Source organism: Thermobia domestica, chromosome 7, assembly GCF_964235325.1.
Source record: "Thermobia domestica chromosome 7, izTheDome1.hap1.1, whole genome shotgun sequence".
NCBI classification, from domain to species: domain Eukaryota; kingdom Metazoa; phylum Arthropoda; class Insecta; order Zygentoma; family Lepismatidae; genus Thermobia; species Thermobia domestica.
Genome location: NC_137460.1, coordinates 277794679 through 277815404, shown reverse-complemented (window position 1 = coordinate 277815404; position 20726 = coordinate 277794679). Strand labels below are relative to the sequence as shown.

Genomic DNA, 20726 nt, shown 5'->3' with positions numbered 1-20726 from the left:
CTAATTATTCAAAATACTGTATTTCAGCTTACTAAACATCAAAAGTACTAAAAGAATGCAAAATCAATTATACTATCAAGTCTCAATAATCGTATTGCTCAAACAACAAACAAGAGATTTATCGAATTGTTTCAAATAAATTTAGAATCACGTGTCAACTCACCTTTTTTTTTTTTTATCAGCATTGGTCACAGCAAATGTAAACTTTTATTTTATTCCTTCATTTATTTATTAATTGCAAGTAGTATGTAGACATCAATACTAGTGCACGGATCTCGTATAACATTAGCGAACATACGTCTTTTAGCTGATACAATCATTTTCTACTCTCATTTTCAACAAGCATCTTATTGGCAAAGGCAAACTACAACTCAATTCTACGGGCATTTATCACAAACGCATATCACATAATAAGAGGGATTTACAATCCACCTCTAAACGCATTAAACACTTAGAATAAACTCTCCCTACCATTCTAGCATTCCCAAGCTAGGTATTCAAGGAGTATCCATCTCTAAACGTGAACCGCCCTCTATTGGCCTTTGGTTGCACGTTAAAATACGCGTACATAATAGCAATAAATTCATACGGGGATGCCGCTCTATACAGCCTTTGGCATCTCAAAATAGCCCTAACTTATTTGTAATGCTCAATTGCCGTTCGGTTGAACACAAACGTATACAGCTCAAAATACTTTGCACACAATCACTTTGTTCGCTCGATGATCATTATCAATATCAACGTGCCTATCAAATTTAATCTTGATTGCCTCGACATACTATAAGCAATGGAATCTATTAATTACTATTAAATTGTACAATGAACCAATTTCTTTCCATTGTTTATTTATTCAAATTTTCAACTCTCGAAATTCTCAAATTCAATCCCAATTTTCGTTATAGTTGCGTGAGTCTATTGACAAGTGCTGATTCAAAACGATATTCTCTCCTTTTAAACTTTCGAACACAAAAAATAATCGGATAAACAACAAAATACTTCGTTAATCATAATCGTTCTGTTCAAATGAACCATGTAGCGAAAGTTCCAACTAATACTTTTCTCGTATTGAAATGAATGAAACTCTAATAAAGTGAATTAAATGAAATTTTTTCACCTGTATGAAATATTTAAAACAAAACAAAACCAAATTAGGTGTTCTCTCCTTTGTGTGAGTCGTTGAGCAATAGATAACTTGCAAAAACCATGAAAGCAAACTTTTTTTTTTTTAATATGTTTTCCACATTAAAACTACTACTTCATTTTTAAATGTCTGTTTTCCAAGATAATAATTGGAATATGCGAACATAATATATAAATGTAATATGATATATGAACGAAATTCAAATTCTGATTACATTTGTTCACTAAATGTGCAAAATCTATTCATAAACTAGTAAAGTTCAACACTAAACGAAATCTGTCTATATACTGACATTTTTACATAATATATTATAATATGCAAAACAGTTAAAATATTAATCTATATATTTGCATTACATAACATAACTAGTAAACTTTAAAACATTTTAATATATACATAAGTTAAACGGCGGTTAGGCCTTACATAGTGCCACCCTGAGTGTCATTGGTTGACACCTCAGGTCGTAAGTCGTTAATTAAACAAAAATGTAGGTTGATGAATTGGTCCCGAAGACCAAAAGGCACCGACTTACTATTTCCCATAACTGGAGTGTGCGGGATCGTTGAGTTCCCCGACGATTTGGATAAATCGCTCCTGCACGAAATCCTTTGTCCCTCCCAGCTAGATGCTTCACACATCGTAGCTATGTCATAACCGGGTAAAATTTTCCAACCCCAATTGGGCTGCCAGTATCTAGACCTACAGAAGGTATTGAGAAAAAAAATATGAAAAGGACAAGAAGAATACCCTGGGGGAGGGGAAGTTCGATACTACAGCCCTGCATCTCAATTTCATTAACCATTCAATAACTATTAGTTATTCTAGGCCCGCTCATACCTACAAAATTAGTAGGTTTACAAAGTGTTCTTCCACTAAAAGAGCGCTGACCGATTCTGAGTGTGCGGCCTACTGGCAAAGTGCACGTATCAACATCAGTAATATCGTCATATCCGGGAATAAGTCATAGCCGAGATTAAGGTCACAATCGAGAATACTAGCTTACACATTTAAGACTATGATTATTTACAATCTAAGATGACAATTTTCCAGCAGACTAATAAGATTATGAGTGCGTAAGGGAACGCTAATCGGCATCCAGCACAAACATGTCATGCTTATCTTTTCTTTCATATGAGTAATGAAAAATAAATAACAGAGTTGCAATGACCTTAATGAAACAAGACAACAAGGTCAATACTACGAGTCCGACCATAATAATCAGTGGGTTGAAAATTATACAATGTTCACTTGAGAACCGACGGACTCTTTTCATACAAGAGAAGTTAAGAGAACTGAAATTGGAAAATTCTCTCATCCTGAATTAATCGTTGCATTTAACAAACATCTTTTAAAATTGAAATGTCATATTCGTGATTTGATTTATTATTCACATTTTCTATTTCCAAAATGGATTTGTTTCAAAACTTAAAGCAATATTTATCAAACTCTTTTTTTTGTTTTTTTTTTTCAAAATTGCTAACATCAATGAATTTAAGGCTGATAATAGTTTTGACTATCTGATTCCCATAATATTTTACGGCCAATATATATATATATATTATATATATAATTTCCATTTTTATAAGCCAATTTTATCACAATTCCAATTTTACCATATTTATTGTAGGTAATTGCTACCTAATTAAAAGAAAACATTTTATACTTCGATACCAAATTGTGTCGATGATCATTGGTAGTTCAGTTCCCGCGAACCGTTATTATAAATATGCGTAACAGTTCGTGAAAACTGAGCTACAGGAAGAAAAGAAGAGAAAAGTTATTTGCCAAAATTCCAAATAAAATGCAATTTATTGTGTCTCTTGCGTCAATGAAAAATAAATGTCTGATAAAATATAAAATTTTAAGCGTCAAACTAGATATTTTTGTTCGTAAATAAATAGATTGAGAATGTCATAGGCCGAAAGAGAATTTTGATGTGTGTGTGTCTAAAGGCCAAATTCACACACTAGCTGAGGCCCAACCGGATGCCAAACCGATTTCGTCACTGTAATTTTGAAAGAAAGTAGTGACGCCTCTAGGGGTTGAATCATAATTTTCAACCTTTTAGCTCTTCTTAACTTGTAGAACAGTTTTCGTGATTAAATTCAATTAAGTTCAAAACTTCATTAGTATCGTAACAAATACCCACTGACTTTACATAACGAACATTATACGTGAATGGATTCATAAGCAAATTATTAAATTCAACGTTATTTTCAAGTATTTACGAAATCATACTAAGTATTATTTAATTTTCAATGTTCTGACGCCTAGTCAATCTTATATTACAAAACTCATTATACTTTTGCACATACTTCATGACAAAGTCAGATGGAAAAATTCGTTAACTGAAAACCACACTTTTTTTTTTTTTCAAATTTCATAATTAATTGTAACATTCATTAGTGTTTCTCTAATTGAATTTTAAGTATATCTAATTGCCTAACATTTCACTAAATGCCTAATGGTATAGGGACAGCTAAATGTTCATATAATCATACAAGGTAAATGAATAAAAACTCAAAGAAAATAAAATAGTAAAATTTTATTAATGACATTTGGTTCCCAGGACTGGAAGTACCTGAAAAGAAATAAAACATACAAAACATAAACATCCTAACAAAAGTTCGATACAGAAGTTCCGTATCTGAAACAGGATAATCAAAGTTTTCAAAGGTGGTGGGGCCTTGTTAAAATTTTCAAAGTCCAAGATCGCGATCTAAATTGATTACCTATTTAAAATTTCCAATACTGTCCTTCCTCTGCTTTTCACATTCATCCCTCATCTCCAAAAACTGTAAAGAAACAATAAAACATGGTATTTAAATGAACGTACCTGATTATGAATGGATACTGGTGGTTCCTCTGGCTGGGCGCGTCGGTGACAATGTGCACACACTTGAAACTGAAAAACAAATTCCTAACTTTCGAGATTCGGTGGGGAATAATTGAAGTAAACGAGTAATAGTCTTTATTTTCATTCTCTATAAAAGCTTAAAAGTTTTATTCGGTGTTTAATTTTTCGTCTCTTCCGGGAGTTCAGTCCAAATTCGGGCAAAGTTCGCGCTTTGGTTACGCTACAACTTTCATTTTCCACCGATGCCGATTACACTTGTATGCCTTTAATTTCATACGCTTACGAGTACTTTTCCAGTTAGTTTTTCTGATTCGCGGAACTTTTTCCCTTTCTACAACGTGTTTACCAAACTTCCACGCAATGACGCGTCTTCGTTTACGACGGTTGGATTTGCGATGCATCGCGATGCCTTGTATAGATTGCTCTTCGCGTTTGCATTTCTTAAAATTCCTCTGAGTCGATGTTTTCAGAATTTGCACGTTTGGTCCAAAATAATCACGCCTACATTTTAACTTTGATTGATGTCTAGTTTGTCTGCGGTTGCATTTACTTTGTTTCGGATTACACTTACTAGCGCGCTTTTCATTTATTCTTAACTCACTGTCTAGCATACGTTTGGCGTTTGTTCGCTTGCATTGCGCGTATATTCTGGAGTTAGGCCGACGAATAATATTGTTACCAAGAACGATCAGCTGTTTCGCCTTCCGACTACTTGCACAATCGAGTTTTTCCTTTCTACACATTCGCGCTGGTGGGACATTAATTTTAAAATTTGTATGCGCGAAGGAATCAAATTTACTACGCTCATGGCCCACTTGTCTGTCGCTACTTTTATGTCTATGAACCTTGATCTTGCGGGCTATGCGTCGTGACATCTTTCTGTTTTGAACTAATATGCAAGGGAAAATCGGTTGACCATTTCGAACTACCTTATCTTTCCTTTGTGCCTTATTCTTACATTTTAATCTCTTCGCTAGTGTATGCTTACTTTTCGGCCTACATTGTTGTCTGGTTACGAGTAATGATTTTGACCAATTAATCACACAACAGCCATTGACTATATAAAACACAATTCTCTTTGCGGGCTTACATCTCAAACTCTTAACTTGAAGTCGTTGACCTATACCACTATGTTCAAAGTCGATACGGACAGAGTCGAATCGCAATATAAAGACGTAACTCATACTAAACGACATGTACGGTACTACAGACGAATATGTAGTTGTGAAATCGCGCAGAACAATTCGCTCGCGATACAAATATAACAGCATTAAATTCTCAATCTCGCACAAAAATAACAACTCTACTCTCAAGCCTTCCCTGGCTTCTCCGAGAGGAGGGGTACGCGCTACCACTGCGCTACCATTCATTTCGTACAATTCATCGGCATCTCTCGCCGGCACTGCAACTACATTTAAAACCTGTCTGTCTACGGATACTCGCATCAAGCCGTGTTTAATTACGGTCTCTGTATTGCCTATTTCTTTTCTCTGGACACTAACATTCTCTTGTTTTGCTCTACACGTATTTGTCATCGACTTTCGTTCAAGCATTTTACACGACACATTGAGTTCTTGTTCGAACTTACAAAACAATTCATTCGCCACTACGCAAAGTTGTTTACCAAAGTCATAGTCAATAGTCTCACTAATGTTGTTTTTCCTTGCTACTATTTCCGGTGAAAACAAACAAATACCTTCAAATACGACATGATTATCAAATAACTCAAAATTCTCTTCCGTAACCTGCGCTTGTACGTACTCAAGGGTTTTTTCGATCTCTAATGAGCCTTGCACTTCGTATGCTACACTTGGAACTGCGCTAACACTAGCCTGATGTACCATTAAAGGTGGTAATTCGCAACTAACACATTCAGAACGGATGTTATTGACGCAAATTTCCTTCGTTTCATAACTAATCAATGCTGTTACTATTTCAAACGCTTCCTGATTAATATCAACTATGCTTACTTCTTGAAAGTCAACTTTGGTTTCACTAACACTAGAATGATGTAGAACTAATGGTGGTGGTTCAATAACTACAGGTGTAGAAATCTGACATCGTTCTATACATTCATTTTCTACAATGGTGACGTTAGTTCGTAACTGCTTTACATAATTTTCCACTAGACTATTTTTACTTTCTAAACATTCAAATTCAATTGGCCTAATTTCACAACTATTTGACTGTTTGACACTCAACGGTGATAACTGAATTTCTACAGAAGGTAAAATTTTGTGTGTTTCCTGACATAAATTGTCTACTGTAACTATGCGTGCATACTGTGGTTCAACTTTCGACGATGATTTTAATTCCACGCATTTTTCAAAATCTACATATTCAAAATCATGAAACGCGTGTTTATTCCAGGTTTTCAATTTGCTTAAAGTTGTGTAACGAGTAGGTGATGCTGACCTGCACAACAGCTGCTTGCCTGAATCTACTTCGGATGTATCAGCTGATTTCTTATTTTTAGCTTTGTGTCTCCTACGCTTACCGGGTTCACTTTCGAGTTCTCTTACAATTTGTTCATGCAAGTATTCATCATACCTCGAGTCTCCTGTTTTCTGATACTGTTCTAAAATAAATTGCAATTCTTGCATCGTACGTCTACCTATGACTATAATTCGTCGTCTGTCATCTGTGCGTACTTCTGCCGTAACGCCAAATGTAAACGGCTGCCTTTGTACGGTGAAAGTAACTTCTTTCGGAATATTCGAATTTTTATTTCTGTCTGGTGAACCAAAACATTCGAATTGATTAACTCTACGCCAAGTGATATAATTGTTTTCTTCATTCCTATCTAAATATATATCGAAAAAATTTCCGTCTATAGTTACGTTAAACGACCTCATGTTTTTGTTTTTTTTTTTTTAACAAGAACTCGAAACTAAACTCTGGAATATTCTAAGTGTTTGACATTAATTTTCGCTTTCTAAGTATTGTTTTCTAAGTTTGATCTAATCTGTGCTAACTGGTCCTTTGACCATGTTTGAAATTGTTCTAAAATACTAAAATTCATGTTTACTTAACTTACAAGTAACTAAGTCACAATACAAAACATGCGGCAACAAGCACTTGAAGTAAATAACAATGTAAACAAACACTTTTCTAAAACCCGTATAATTTCAATTACACAACACTTGCTTTAAATTTCCACTAAATGAGATGTTTCACTAGCAAATTACACAAACATAACCAAATATCTTACACAAGATACGTTTTTTCACTCTTTACTCATGAAAGGTGCATATGTGACTACAACTGTGTGTGTGTGTATGTGTAATCAGCTGTTCTGTGCTTCCGTACTGTGAAAAGTTAGCGGAATAAAAGTTCGCGAATGGACAAAACGTTTTAATCTCGCACAAAATAAATTATACTACTAATATTTCTGTGGTATTTGAATTTACTTTCTGTTTTCAAACACTACTTTTTATTTTCTTTCCTCTTGCTCTTTTCTTTTCACGAGTTAAAACAATCTACGCATGATTCTGTACTGAGTAGCTATCTGTGACTACGTGGTTCAAATGTTTACTATTTTCGTATTTTAATAAATGAACTCTGAAATAATTAAATGCAGTTCTATCCGAAGATTAAAGTATGTCTTGTCACGGTTGAGCCATTTCGGGTGTAATCGTTATTTTGCGTCGTGGTTCGAATTAATTTCTCAGTCTCATACTGCACTCTTTTCTCCTCTTATTTCCGGCTACTATACGACGTATACGATCACTTGCCCATGCCTACAGTTTCGTTATGCGCTAGCCGGAAACGCAATAAACGAAAGTGTAGACAACGTAAATAAATTTGTTAGGCTACATGTACAATAGGATTTGATATTAACTATACAAATGATAAAATTACTTTTCGACAAAAGAAATATAATGTTACTATAAAAACACAAATATTACATACGTTTGTATTCGCAATATATTCACCATGAATAATCTGACACTGTTTGTACGCTAGTGGCTTGATTTTAATAATAGACGACGAGGTGGCATTAAAGGGTAATTAACTCACGTGTATCTTCGGCTAGCCTGTTGATGCTGCGTCTTTGGTGTCCTGTGTTCGAGGATGTATGCTGGTTTTGGAGTTAAGGTCCCAAAGTTAATTTACTGCTTCTTCAGTGATGGTTCCACATAGGAGCTACAAATATAGGGTTTGCTCCAGGAGGTCGTTGCCGCTGTATTGTCAAATAAGTACACTCGCGTAAAATTTGATATGAAGAATAACGAACTGTCACTTTCACATATAAATAGAACACTTCTTCTCTTTTAATCCAACATAGAACGCTTACGTGTACACACCCGTCTAACAATATAACAATCACGGGCAACCTAAACGCTGCTTTTATGAAAGTGTAACTTGGGCGAACGGACGTCAACACGTTCTGCTTGAACTGGCCCACGGCGACTGCCCGCATTTTCCAGTCAACTACTGCGTATATGTTCTCGGTGTTAGAGCGCTCAGATGATGACATATACTACTAAGTTCGCGCTCTTTGGCTAAAGAGGTGCGGGCATTTTAACTAGTCAAATCAGCGTTGAGCAATGACAAGGAGTATAGTATTTCTGCGACTTTCCCGTTGCTCTCGGGACTGAGAGCGTTCACAAAGGAAATCACTGTCTCTGCAACGGATGCCCATATATGGTTACGAAATCTGACGGAAGTCTACTAACACAGATGAACAAGCATTCCAAAGCGATGACAACGAGTTTCTAGAACATTTGGGTTTATTCGAGGGTTGGTTAATAAAGTTCAGAATAAATCTATTTTCTCAATGTTTCTTTTAAATTGCAAAAAATAAGCTATAGGACGGTGACAAAACTTTTTTGTTTGTTTGTTTAAATAATTTGCTCTATGTATTTGTATCACTTATGGACAGAAATAAGTTTATTTCAGCTTGGTGTTATTATGCAACAATCAGGTTGTGCAGGAAGCGGTCACATAAGGTAAAAGCGGAATCCAAACTGCTTCTCGGCTTACATCCGAGAGAAATTGTCCTCCATTTTAACTCGAAACTGGGACTAATTGGCCACAAATGCGATACGTCTGCCGACAAAAAAAAAAAAAAAAAACAGGTTTAAACAAAAAAAAATTTTGTTTTTTCAATAAAAACCATGGTTTTTGCCAACCCTGCTTGTTAATATAACTACCAAGAGTCATTTCGGAAGGACTAAAGATAAACAGTTACACAAGTGAAACCATTATACAGAATTATATGTACAATTTCAAAATAGTGCAGAGTACAGAACTATTTCAGTCTAAGTTAGTTCGCTACGACTTTTATTAGTACAAGTTAAAGAAATACGACGACTTAATTTACATATAAGTAAGAAAAGTGAATAAAGATAAGGATTGTTTGAGTCCACTTTGGCTCTGTCCCATTTATACATAAATAGATACCAAAGATACTTCTGATTTTAATAAATGCCTCTTGCGGGGTTTGTATGACCCCCTCCTCCCAAAAAAAGTACGGCATTTCGATGTATTTTGAAATGAAATGAAATCTTCAAGTTTTACGTCCCACATGTATGCCGGTTAGGCTAAAGGACATGGTGATGAGTGAAATGAAGAAAGTGGGATGAGATGGGAGAACCCCGAGAAAACCCACGAGCATGGTGTTTGTCCACCACAAATTCCACACGGCGTGAGCTGGGATCGAACCAGGGACCTCAAGCACCGAAATAATATTTAGAGTTTTTCTTTGCAATTGCATAACAATAATGCAATATACAACTATAAAAAATCACAAAAGAAATATTCATAAACTTATAAAGAAAAAGATGCTTTTGTAATATAATCTCTGAGTAATGAATGGGGAATTTAGATCTGAATATAATACTAAAAATATACGGGAGTGAATCGTGATAACCCACAATTGTGTATTCATCAAGATTTTACAAACATGTTTCGTTGTTTGGTTTGTGGTTTAAACCAGCCAACCCTGCGAACAAGTATTCACGGCATGTTCCCTACTGTCTTATTCTATGACTGCATACTTACGTTTATCTTTTTTTTTCTTTCTTCACAAAATAGTCTTTCAACATTAGCAAGTGTTTCTGAACGGTTAAAAATTCTCTATCCCATTTTAAGGATGCACACTACATTCATTAAGTAAATTATGCACCTTGTATGGTTGCATGCTTACAATCCTGAAATGGTAAAGACGCCGCATAGGTAGGCCAAAAACAGTAAATTTATTGTTAATTTGAGTGATTGCATACAAAAGAGCACTCTGTTAGATATTAATTTCCACCGTCGAAAAAGTTTAGCAAAATGTATGGAAACTGTATTAACCCAGTTATGCCTGAAAAAAATTCTACTATTTATTGTTTTAATCTTTTTTATTTTAGCTCATATTATTACCTTATGACGAAAAAAGGCAAAAAAGATGATCCCCTACTTCCAGTTTCACCGGGAGGGGGTGTCCTTTAAAAAGTAACGCACTTACAGCACAGTATCCATAGAAAGTTCTTATTTCGGTTGGTGTGCCTACTAAATTACAATAATCATAATCTGATTTCCTAGTATGAAACAACTGGATGTAAGCTTTACCAATTTGATTCGGCACTCCTATGTAAATATTCAGGAATCGGGAACGTTCCGTTTCAGCATTGAGTTGGGCGGTATACAGGTGGACCATTTGTCTTGATACGCCTTTGTAACTTCTAACTAATAAATATAAAACCCTGACATTTTGCACCATTAAAATATCGGCAGGGGGAACCTATTTTTGACATGTTATTAAATACTACTAGAATAACAGTGTTGCTATTTCAACAAAGTTGTACTTTATCAAACCGTAATACGTCAGTTTATTAGAAATTTTGACCCTATTCGGCGATTTTGTAGTTTCCTGGAACTAATCCATCGAAAAATTGCTAAAAGCGAATATTTTTAGTTGTGTAGGTGCCTAAAGGAAGTTTAATCTTCATCAGGGAGGAAAAAATCATGATTTTTTTAAAAAAACATTTTTGATGATTTTTTTAAAATTTAAATCAAATCATTCTCCTCGTATAATACAAGTCCCGAACTGAAGAAAAAGTATTAGGAATTAGTATTAAATGTTAATTATGCCATTTAAGTGAAAGTATTGGGATTTAATTTTGAATTAATCCCCAATCGTTAACCTATATCAATCCCAAACATTGTTTTTTAACAATTTTAAAATATTTTTTTTTGGGGGGGGGGGTAAATTATAGACTTTCCGTCAAGCATCATTCATATTTATCCTAGGATCATGGTTCATACCACCTTCTCTTCAAAATAGAACAGCCTTTAAAACGATAACATTCACATTTTCCCTATCATGTCCCTGAAGCGGAAAATTTTGAGACGGGATCTTTTCTGTTCTTTTTTAATTTTGATCCCCTCTGGACTCCCCTATGTTAACGTACAGATCTCAAAATCAACTGGGAAATACTGAATTTTCGATTGAATTCCAACAAAATATGAGTTTTCTATCATTTTGTCAGTACTTGTGTGTGTTGATAGATTCTCCCATACTTCATACTGCCTTTTTGGACAGGTCCTTTTTTTTCTTTTTTTTTTTTTTTTTGCATTTGAAGCTGTAAACGCGGAGTTATTCCATACAAAATCAGGAATTTTACGAGTGAAGCATTAATAATTAAAGTTAGATTTTCATTTCAAGTGAAATTAACGTTTGTTCGAGTAGAACTGGCTGATGACTCAAAGCTCATAGAATACAGGCTTGGGTGTCGTTTCTAAGCTTATGAATTACCCTTCACAACAATTTCCATTATCAAACCTAGATTTCTTCAATTTGTACTATTGTTTTCTTTTAAGATTATAGCCTGCATTCTCCGTTTTTTGTAGACTACTTACAGTCTTATCTAGCACACTTGTCTCATGCTTTTTTCTTCCTTGTAATTGTCTGTTTTCGTTGGCTCTCTTTTCTCGTTGGTTATAACTCAGTAGGTTACGATTATGCATTTTAAATATTGCATCGTTTTTGAAGTTTAAGCTCAATCCCTTTCTCCTTCGTTTCGTTGTGTTTTTTAAAATATTTTCTGAATTTAAAAATTACTCTAATAGCATATACCTTACAAAAATGGAAATCCTAAAAGAGCAGGGAGTGAATCAAAAAGCTACTTTCTCTTCTTTGTATTTAGTTAAATATGATGTTACTATTTGGGTGAATCCTTCGCGATTAATTCTCATCAGTATTGTCATAAAATCGATAGGATAAAGCGCGAGTAAAATGGAATTGAAACAAGAAGAAACTGCTGGCAATCAACAGGGATATCACCTAAAAGTTTGTTCTTGGCTTTCTTTTCATTCTTCCGAATATCATCTTGTTATGGTTTGTTTCTCTTTTCTATTTGGTCTATTGCTAAACAATAATCTGGAATTACAAACATGCATTATAACGAACATTAACAAAACGGAAGTGATGATCGCCTGTTTCAGGTTATTTCGAGAGAAATTAATTTTGTTTATAACAAGTTTTCGGCTTCGTTTGTAAATATTTATAATTTGTGCTAAAGTAACGTATGATTTTTCTCTTGTTTTAGTTGTTCTTTCTTCTCGCGATATTCTTTACTATATATTGAGCTAAGTTCTCAAATTAATTTTCTATTTTACCACTTGATGTTATCCCATGCCTCTGGATTAGTCTGGCCTCTGGATTTTTCTAATATCAAAAGTGTTCTTATTTCTACCAGAGTCATAATGAGAACCTGTGAGGGGTGTAGACTTAAAATCATTAATAAGGCGCACTGAATGTAAAATACGGACGTTATAACATATGCGTATTTTTTATTTAACTTGCTGATAAACAGTTGTATGTGGAGTATTATTACAAACTATCCTCGCAGACCGTTTAAACGCTCAAAATTGTAAGTTTCAAAACCACATAATGTTATTCCGTTACACTCAATAATACATCTACATCCAACATAAGGTGAAGACCTTGGAGGGCAAGGGAAGTGACTTTTCAAGTAGATAAATTTATGTCTAGGAAATTGACTTTCCATAGTGAAATACAGATGGTGATCAGAAAAATGGAAACACCTGAACGAAGTTGCAACTTACCAGATTATTATTGTGTCGGGCCATCTTTCGCCTTCAGAACAGCCTTGATGCGACATGGGATGGAGGCATAGAGGTCGTGAATGGTAGCAAGTGGAATTTTACACCATTCCTCGTGCAGGGCATCGGCCAGTTCTGTGAGAGAGGATGGAGGTGGAAATCGTCGCCGGAGTCGTGTTTCCAAGACTGACCACAGATGTTCAATTATGTTGAGATCTGGTGATTGGGCGGGCCAGGGAAGGTGTTGAACGCCATCCCGATGTTCCTCAAACCACTCTGCAACAACTCCAGCTGTGTGAATGGGTGCATTATCATCCTGGAAGATGGCGTCATTGTCCGGGAACAACATCCGGACCATAGGATGCAAGTGGTCTCCAAAATTGCGACATAATCGTTGGCAGTGATTCGTCCGCTAAGTTTGACCATAGGCCCACAGCATCACCAAGCCGCCGAGATGTTTCAGAGTTGGGCGGAGACACTGCAGATCATAAGCTTCTTTGGGTATTCTCCACACATAAACACGGCCCGTGGTTGGGAATAGCGTGAAGGATGACTCATCCGATCATATCACACGTTTCCAGTTCTCAACGGTCCAAGCTGCATGGTCGCGGCGCAATTTGCGGCGTGTGAAAGCGTTATGGTCCCTGATGAGCGGTTTGGCACGTGCAACACGACCCCTTAAGTTCATGTCATCTATTTCGCGGCGGACTGTGATTGTCGAAACATTGTGGGGGGGGGGGTGCTGATTGAGTTCATCTGCCACTTGCTCCGCAGTGGCACGACGGTTCTGGGTGACAATGCGCTTTAATACCCGGCGTGACCTGTCAATCATGATTTTATTCTGCTTCCCCGATGTGGTTTTCCCGTGTGTTGTGTAGGCCGCCATCACCTGCGACACTGTCCCACGCGACACACCTAACATAGTGGCCACTGCCGTCACACTTACTCCAAATAACCGCGCACCAACAATTTGCCAACTTTGAAAATCTGATAGGTGTCCCATTTTACACTACCTCCGTCTGACTACTATACTAGACACTGCTGTTCCACTGCGCCTGACGTAGTATGGAGACCGACCTAACACACCACCATCAGCGGTCCGGCGCTGCACGTGCCACATCACTGCCAAACCCATACATCTGACGTGTTGCCAACAACAAGTGTTTTCATTTTTCTTATCACCATCTGTATATAAGCTGGGAGGATAACCACGACAGAATTCACTCATTGGTAGACTCTCGAGAGGAGTGCGATGAGGTTTCTGAAGTTTGCATATTGTGATCCGGAGAGTGGTTTTCCGATTATAAATACAACTATTAGCAACCAGGTTAAACTTTGTAGTTTTTCATAATTTCTGATAAATTATCACTTTTGGAAAGAGTGGTGGATAAACTCACATGAGAAGGTGATGTAAAAATGTGGCAATGTACAATTTTTGTGGTATTTGACATCCCGGGTTTCCAGTTTTATACATACTTGTTGACAGCTCGAAAATGGAGTTATGATAGTTCACTTTGGTTTCAGACAACTTAATTACTATTGATGCACTGTCACTATATATATATATATATATATATATATATATATATATATATATATATATATATATATATATATAGCATTTAACTTTTATTACTTTGATCTGTTTACATGACAAGAAGAAAGGGCATCCTTACCTTATATCAGATTTTTTTTCAATTATGCATTATTATGGCAGAATTTATTATTTAAGACATCTTTATTCACTGTATTTAGTATATCCCTTTCATACTGCATAACATAAACGATTGAAGGTTTTCTTTCCCGAGGTTCGCTCTCAATCCTTATTTTATAATATTGAGTTTCAAGAAAAGCACATTTACAACTTCCTTTCTACATGTGTAAGAGGGATAGAAGGAAAGGTACTACTTAAAAGTGCACAATCTGTTGTTAAGAAGAAGAAGAAGAAACATATAGAATATATGTTGATTTTAGATAGATAATCTCTATTTGTGGTTACAGTAATAAGATAGAATTTCTGTTTCGGTTTGCTATGGCAACTGGTATTTGCTAATGGAGATTACATAACAAAAAGTAGTTGTGGTGAATGTGATGTGTCTAATTTGAAAGTTATGCAATCACTAGTTATTGCAAATATACGTATAAATTAAAGATGCCTGATAGTAGTGACTTATCTTAGTATTGGAACTGGGCTAATGTGACGAAAAATACGTTAGATTTAATTATAACGTTACAGTCGAACGAATACATTCTATGGTTTATACTATTTGATCACAGAAAAACGCATGCCTCCTGCTGGTTTCTTCGGAGCCTACCCCTCTCCAACTCCTTACTACCCGTACAAACTTTCGCTTACGCGACACCCAATCTGCTACGCTCCTTGTGGATTACAAGGACATTTTTTTTGTTAACCAGAGTTACCTTATTGTCAACACTTGGTGTGAAATGCCACGTAAATTCCGCGTGGTCAACAACTCAGTTTCAGAACTAGAGCGAACTAACGGATGCAATATACATATTTTGAATTTTGTATCTAGGTAATATGAGAATCGTCAAAGTAATTTAAATGATATTTTTATTACTTGTTTATGGTAATGAAGAATTTGTTAAACCATTAATTTTTATTTTAACAGAGTGTGACGTGAAAAGTCACGAAATATCAAAACTGTATGCGAGGTGGCAATAATACCATCACATGCCAGCACATGATTCCGGTACTACTTTCCTAGTGTAATCATTAGCAAAACGAATTCACACCTGCGGAACTATTTCCAAACAAGCAAACGGAGTGAAATGAATAGTATATACCCAGTCACGAAAGTCCAGAGGATTAGTATAATGTATTCGCATTAATAGTAATTGTATTTAAGCGCAGAACTCAACGTTAACAAACTTAAAACCAGAAACGTAATGAAACGACATAATGATCTTACTTTTCTCCAGACACTATTATGTTTTCACCTTGAATTTACCATGAAACCATTGCCTTCAGCAATCTTACAAACATACAAATGTATAGGTCTATATTTTGCAAATACATAAAATTTCATGCAAACAAAATAGTATGTTTCAAGAGCTCAATAGCTTCTATTTCATGGTAAATAAAAGTACACCACAAAAAATTTTGAATGCAAAACTCCCTTCAGGAAATGTGTGTCCAATAATCACGCAAAAATATAAACAATAATGGAAATGTGTGCCTCTTTCTAAAATCATCGATAAATGTTCACTCAGACATGGACTACTGCGACACACATACAACTAAATAATTGGAAGGTACTGAGAGATCCGATACATTGAGTGAATCAGTGTTGCCAATGTAATACAAAGAAAAAACATAGGTGTCTGACATACACATATTTCCTCTTAAGCGTTAAAAAGCAGAAGGAAACGAAGGAGAAAAAGATTGAGTTTAAAATTCAGGGACGATGCAAAATTTAAAATGCATTTTCGTAACCTACTGAGTTATAGCAAACCAGAAAAAAAAAAAAAAAAACAAAGGAAATAGTCCCGTACAAGGATGAAAAAGGCATTACGCGAGTGCCCGAGATAAAGATGTAAGTAGTGAACAAAAAACGGACAATGCAGGCTAAAATCTCAAATGAAAACAACAGTACATATTAAAGAAATCCAGGTTTGTTAATGGAAATTCTTGTAAATGGTGATGCACAAGCTTAGAAACGACACCCAAGCCTGTATCCTATGAGCTTTGAGCCATCAGCAAGTGCAAATCAAACCAACGTCAATTTCATTTGAAACATAAAATATAACTTTAATTTTTAAGGCTTCACTCGTGAACTTCCTGATTTTATATGGAATAGCTCAGCGTTTACAACTTTAAGAGCAAATATATAGACCTGTCCAAAAAGGCAGTATGAACTATGGGAAAAGCTATCAATACATTCTGAGAAAATGATAGAAAACTCATATCTTGGTGGAATTTAGTCTAAAATGGTGTGAAAAAATCTTAAAAATTGAGAAAAGTGCAAATTAAAGAAAGGGAAAAATAAGTGGAAACACAAAATATATCAGAAAACTGATACACAAGTAAACTATAAACCATTAGCTCCATAACCTTTTCGTCTGTCTTGGTTAGTTTTACTCTCACGTTCCTGCACTTTCGATTGGATCATAGAATATATTCCCCCGTGTAAGAAATATAATAAAGTGGAAAATAATTTTTCTTAAAGCAATTTAAATCTTTGTCTCACAAAAACTTGGACTCAACCATCATCGTGCTTTCCTAATGTAAACCTACATTCAAGAATGAAATGCAGCTTATACGATGTAGTTTTCTAACATACTAAGAAATTTTGTTCGATAGGCGGGAGGTACTTAATAATATCGTATTTATGATATTCTTAATCTGGACTCTAAAAAGGCTAATTTATAAATAAATAAATAACGCTTCGCTGGCATTTTATGACTACATCTCATTAACCCACAATGAAATTTGATTTAACATCGTTCTGAAATGAATTTAAATAATAATGATGATCTATACAGAAGTTCTACATTTCTATGTAGAAGAACGAAAAGTCGTTTATAACATACCCTTTTCAACAGTACAACGAGAACATTATCTGATAAAATGTTGCTGCTCCATAACAAAAATTGAAACTAACGTTACTTAGAAATCGATTTGTAGTCATAATGACCACCCCCCTTTAAAGGAAACCCAAAAAGAAGAAACCGACGCCGGGCACATTTTTAAAACATATTAAGATTCTCTATTGTCAACACAGATACTTTGCATAGTTATTTTGTATTGATAAATCTATTCTTAATCTTCTATTCCAAAACTGTTCTTAAATAAAAAAACACAAAATCCAGCGGGACTTGTATCTATGGCCATTCTCACTCTATCTAAAATCTAAAAGCAGAGTAACAAAATTTATTTAACTCACCTAATAAGAAAGACGTTATCTCAAATTACATTCACTGCAGTTAGAAGCGAAATAACTGGCAATAGCTGTTAAAGTTTGAAAGATGTTAAAAATAGAATGGTTGGGAAATTTTTCATGGTTTGTACCTGAGATATTCTTACTTTCCTTTATATATTCAAATAAGATCTCAATTTATTTCACTCGGCTAAAAGAAATGAAACGTTCTCAAATTATACCATCCGCAGAGTAGGAGCCGTTCTGATCACGAAGTTTGAAACAACTTTAAAGCTACAATCAAAATCTCTTTCATTGTTTGTCAGTACAAACATTAATGCTTCCTTCTTCATTAAAAAAAAAAAAAAAACTCGCGAGCTACTTGCCTCTTCTACTAGGAATAGCTAGATGTCAAATACATACTTCTACGATAGGCTCAGAGCCGGGCAAAAAAAAAAAAAAAAAAAAAAGCATTGAAAAGCGCTTGAAATAGAACGAATTCAAACTTTCTTTGTAGTCTCCACCTACGGATGTTCTTATAAATTTCTAAATTGTAAAAAGCACAAATCCAAATTTGTTAAACTTAACTACTAAAAATTAAAAGAACTAAGTTATCTATTCAGTAAAGTTGGTTGTAGAATAGTTGCCACGATCGTCGCCATGAAACAAAAATTCAATTACCCGCTCACCGCATTCCACACATACAAGCAGACAGAATATGTGACACCACGGTAACATAGTACCATATGACTGTACAGACACACCCAGTGGGAAAAATATGAACTATCACCAATCTGCTTACAGTTCAGGGTTTTACTAACAGATGACTGAATCTCTTTTCATATTTCGTGGGAAGTAATGCCCAATGTGCAAAGTAACCCCGTGTTACGGTAGCTAGTTACCACTGTAAGCGAAATGAAATATCAAAATTCAATGTGGCAAATCATGACACAAAACTAGAAAAACGTTTGGGGAGGAAGGAATTCATATGACTAAGGAATTACGTCCCTAATATATTGTGTTAATTTGGAACACAAATATACAAGCAAAGAAAGCCTTTCAGAATGTTACCTATAAAATACTTAGGAACGTACAAGAACACATTCAACACCTAAGACATGTAAGTTTATCCTAAATAAAGAATTTTGCGCTATCCTCGTTTACCAACATTCTGCGTAATGCCCTAATCTGCATAGCAATCTTATTTTTACCGGGCATCTAGCACACGCTGGTTAGCGTTGTTTGTACAATAATTTTCATATCATGTACGTTCACTAATCCCTTAAAGTGAGTATATATTCAGAAATTTTGGTCCATACTCTAGAAATGATTTCTGGGAATGTAAAAAGTCGACTTCCTTGAAAGAAATGAGTGAAGCTATGAAATGGTTTGATGTGTGGACCTCTGCAATTAACAAACATCTTTTGATGGTTAAAATATTCTTTCCTAAAATGTCTTTCGAACACCTCCGGAAAAATGAGGCTACACACATTAGAGATAAATTCTAAGTAAAAACAGAAACGTAAATAGTTCTTGCTCCAATATAATACATACCACGTTTAACTTTGCAAAATATTAGGATAAATACCATTCTCACGATTTCTTATTTTACATAAGTCTCTATATAAATAAAACAATGTTGTCGAGCACCCATATTTTAAATATGTGCAACAATTAGTGATAAGTGTGTGATCAATAATAAAGAAATAATTAGTTTATCAAGATCTAAACTACATAAGATTTGTCTGAGTCGTATCGATCTTATTTTTATTTTGTATACAGCTTGTCTATCTGTGCCTTGCAATTTCCTAATTGTAGGTTACTAACTTACGTTCGAAATATCTCCCATACCTAAATATTTCTCGTGAAGTATTGCTTTTAACCAACAAACTATCCGAACGCATGTAACCGTATTATCAATCTGAGCCAATTAGTATATGAAAAATTGAACATTACCTTTCTGGGCGAAGTGAATTTAAACTTTTTGTTGTTAATTGTTGGAAGTCATTAGAGTACGACGCGCAAGTCTCCTGAACCATTTCAAATTCAGGATCTTCTTCTACTGCTAATTCTGATTTCACCCTATCACCGTTTAGTTTCACATCCAAAGAACACATAGCTGTATCCTTGTCCATTGTTTCCTCTCTTTCCGTTGTGGATAATATTAACTCTTTCTTGTCAGTCATCAGTTCGTAATTCCACCCTTTCCCTTCGAATGGATCTTCCTGAGGTAAGTCAAAAGCAATTTCTTCTTTGCACATCAATTCTAACTTAACAGACGCCTCACCAGCCATTGTGAATTGAAATATAATAAGAATATAACACTGTTTTTATACTTCCCTTATATTTTAAGTTGCCAGTCTTAATGAAATGACTTACAAGAACGTTCACAAAAGCAACTTTATATTTAAAATCATCTTCTTCTGCAGATCCTTATTTCCTTAGCCACGATCGCTCTCTAGGCAATTGTTTGTTTGTTTGTAGCAGCCGAAGGAAAGTGAAATGGAACCCGGATGCATATTTTTTTCACGCCCGAGAATCCACAACCGGAGAAATTTCGCAGTTCTGATTGGTTGAATTGTTCATACGTTATAATTCCATTCTGTGACAGAAACGGAGTAGTGACACAAATCGAATCGTTCACTTGGATTGGAAGTAACTAGTGGAGCTGTGGAGGGCATAAAGCAGAAAGAATAATGTATATTCTATCTACAAATATTAATTACGTGAAATTAGAAAATAATGTAATTAGACTTTGTATAAGAGAAAGGGAAGAATGGATCTCTTGGTTTAA

The 20726-nt window shown here is 35.1% G+C and overlaps 1 protein-coding gene across 1 annotated transcript; it reads right to left on the bottom strand.

Moving 5' to 3' along the window:
• Window positions 1–4205: 4205 nt before the first annotated feature.
• LOC145690951 (uncharacterized) lies at window positions 4206–20022 on the bottom strand. The gene is made up of 2 exons (XM_081766414.1): window positions 19889–20022; window positions 4206–9050 (listed from the first exon to the last, which is right to left on the bottom strand). Exon 2 carries the CDS (start codon window positions 6851–6853, stop codon window positions 4214–4216), a length of 2640 nt encoding a protein of 879 aa, XP_081622540.1. The 5' UTR covers window positions 6854–9050; window positions 19889–20022; the 3' UTR covers window positions 4206–4213.
• Window positions 20023–20726: the final 704 nt, after the last annotated feature.

What these genes read in the sequence shown, in the direction of transcription:
- LOC145690951 (XM_081766414.1), bottom strand. Translation starts at nt 6,853, where the DNA reads ATGAGGTCGTTTAACGTAACTATAGACGGAAATTTTTTCGATATATAT.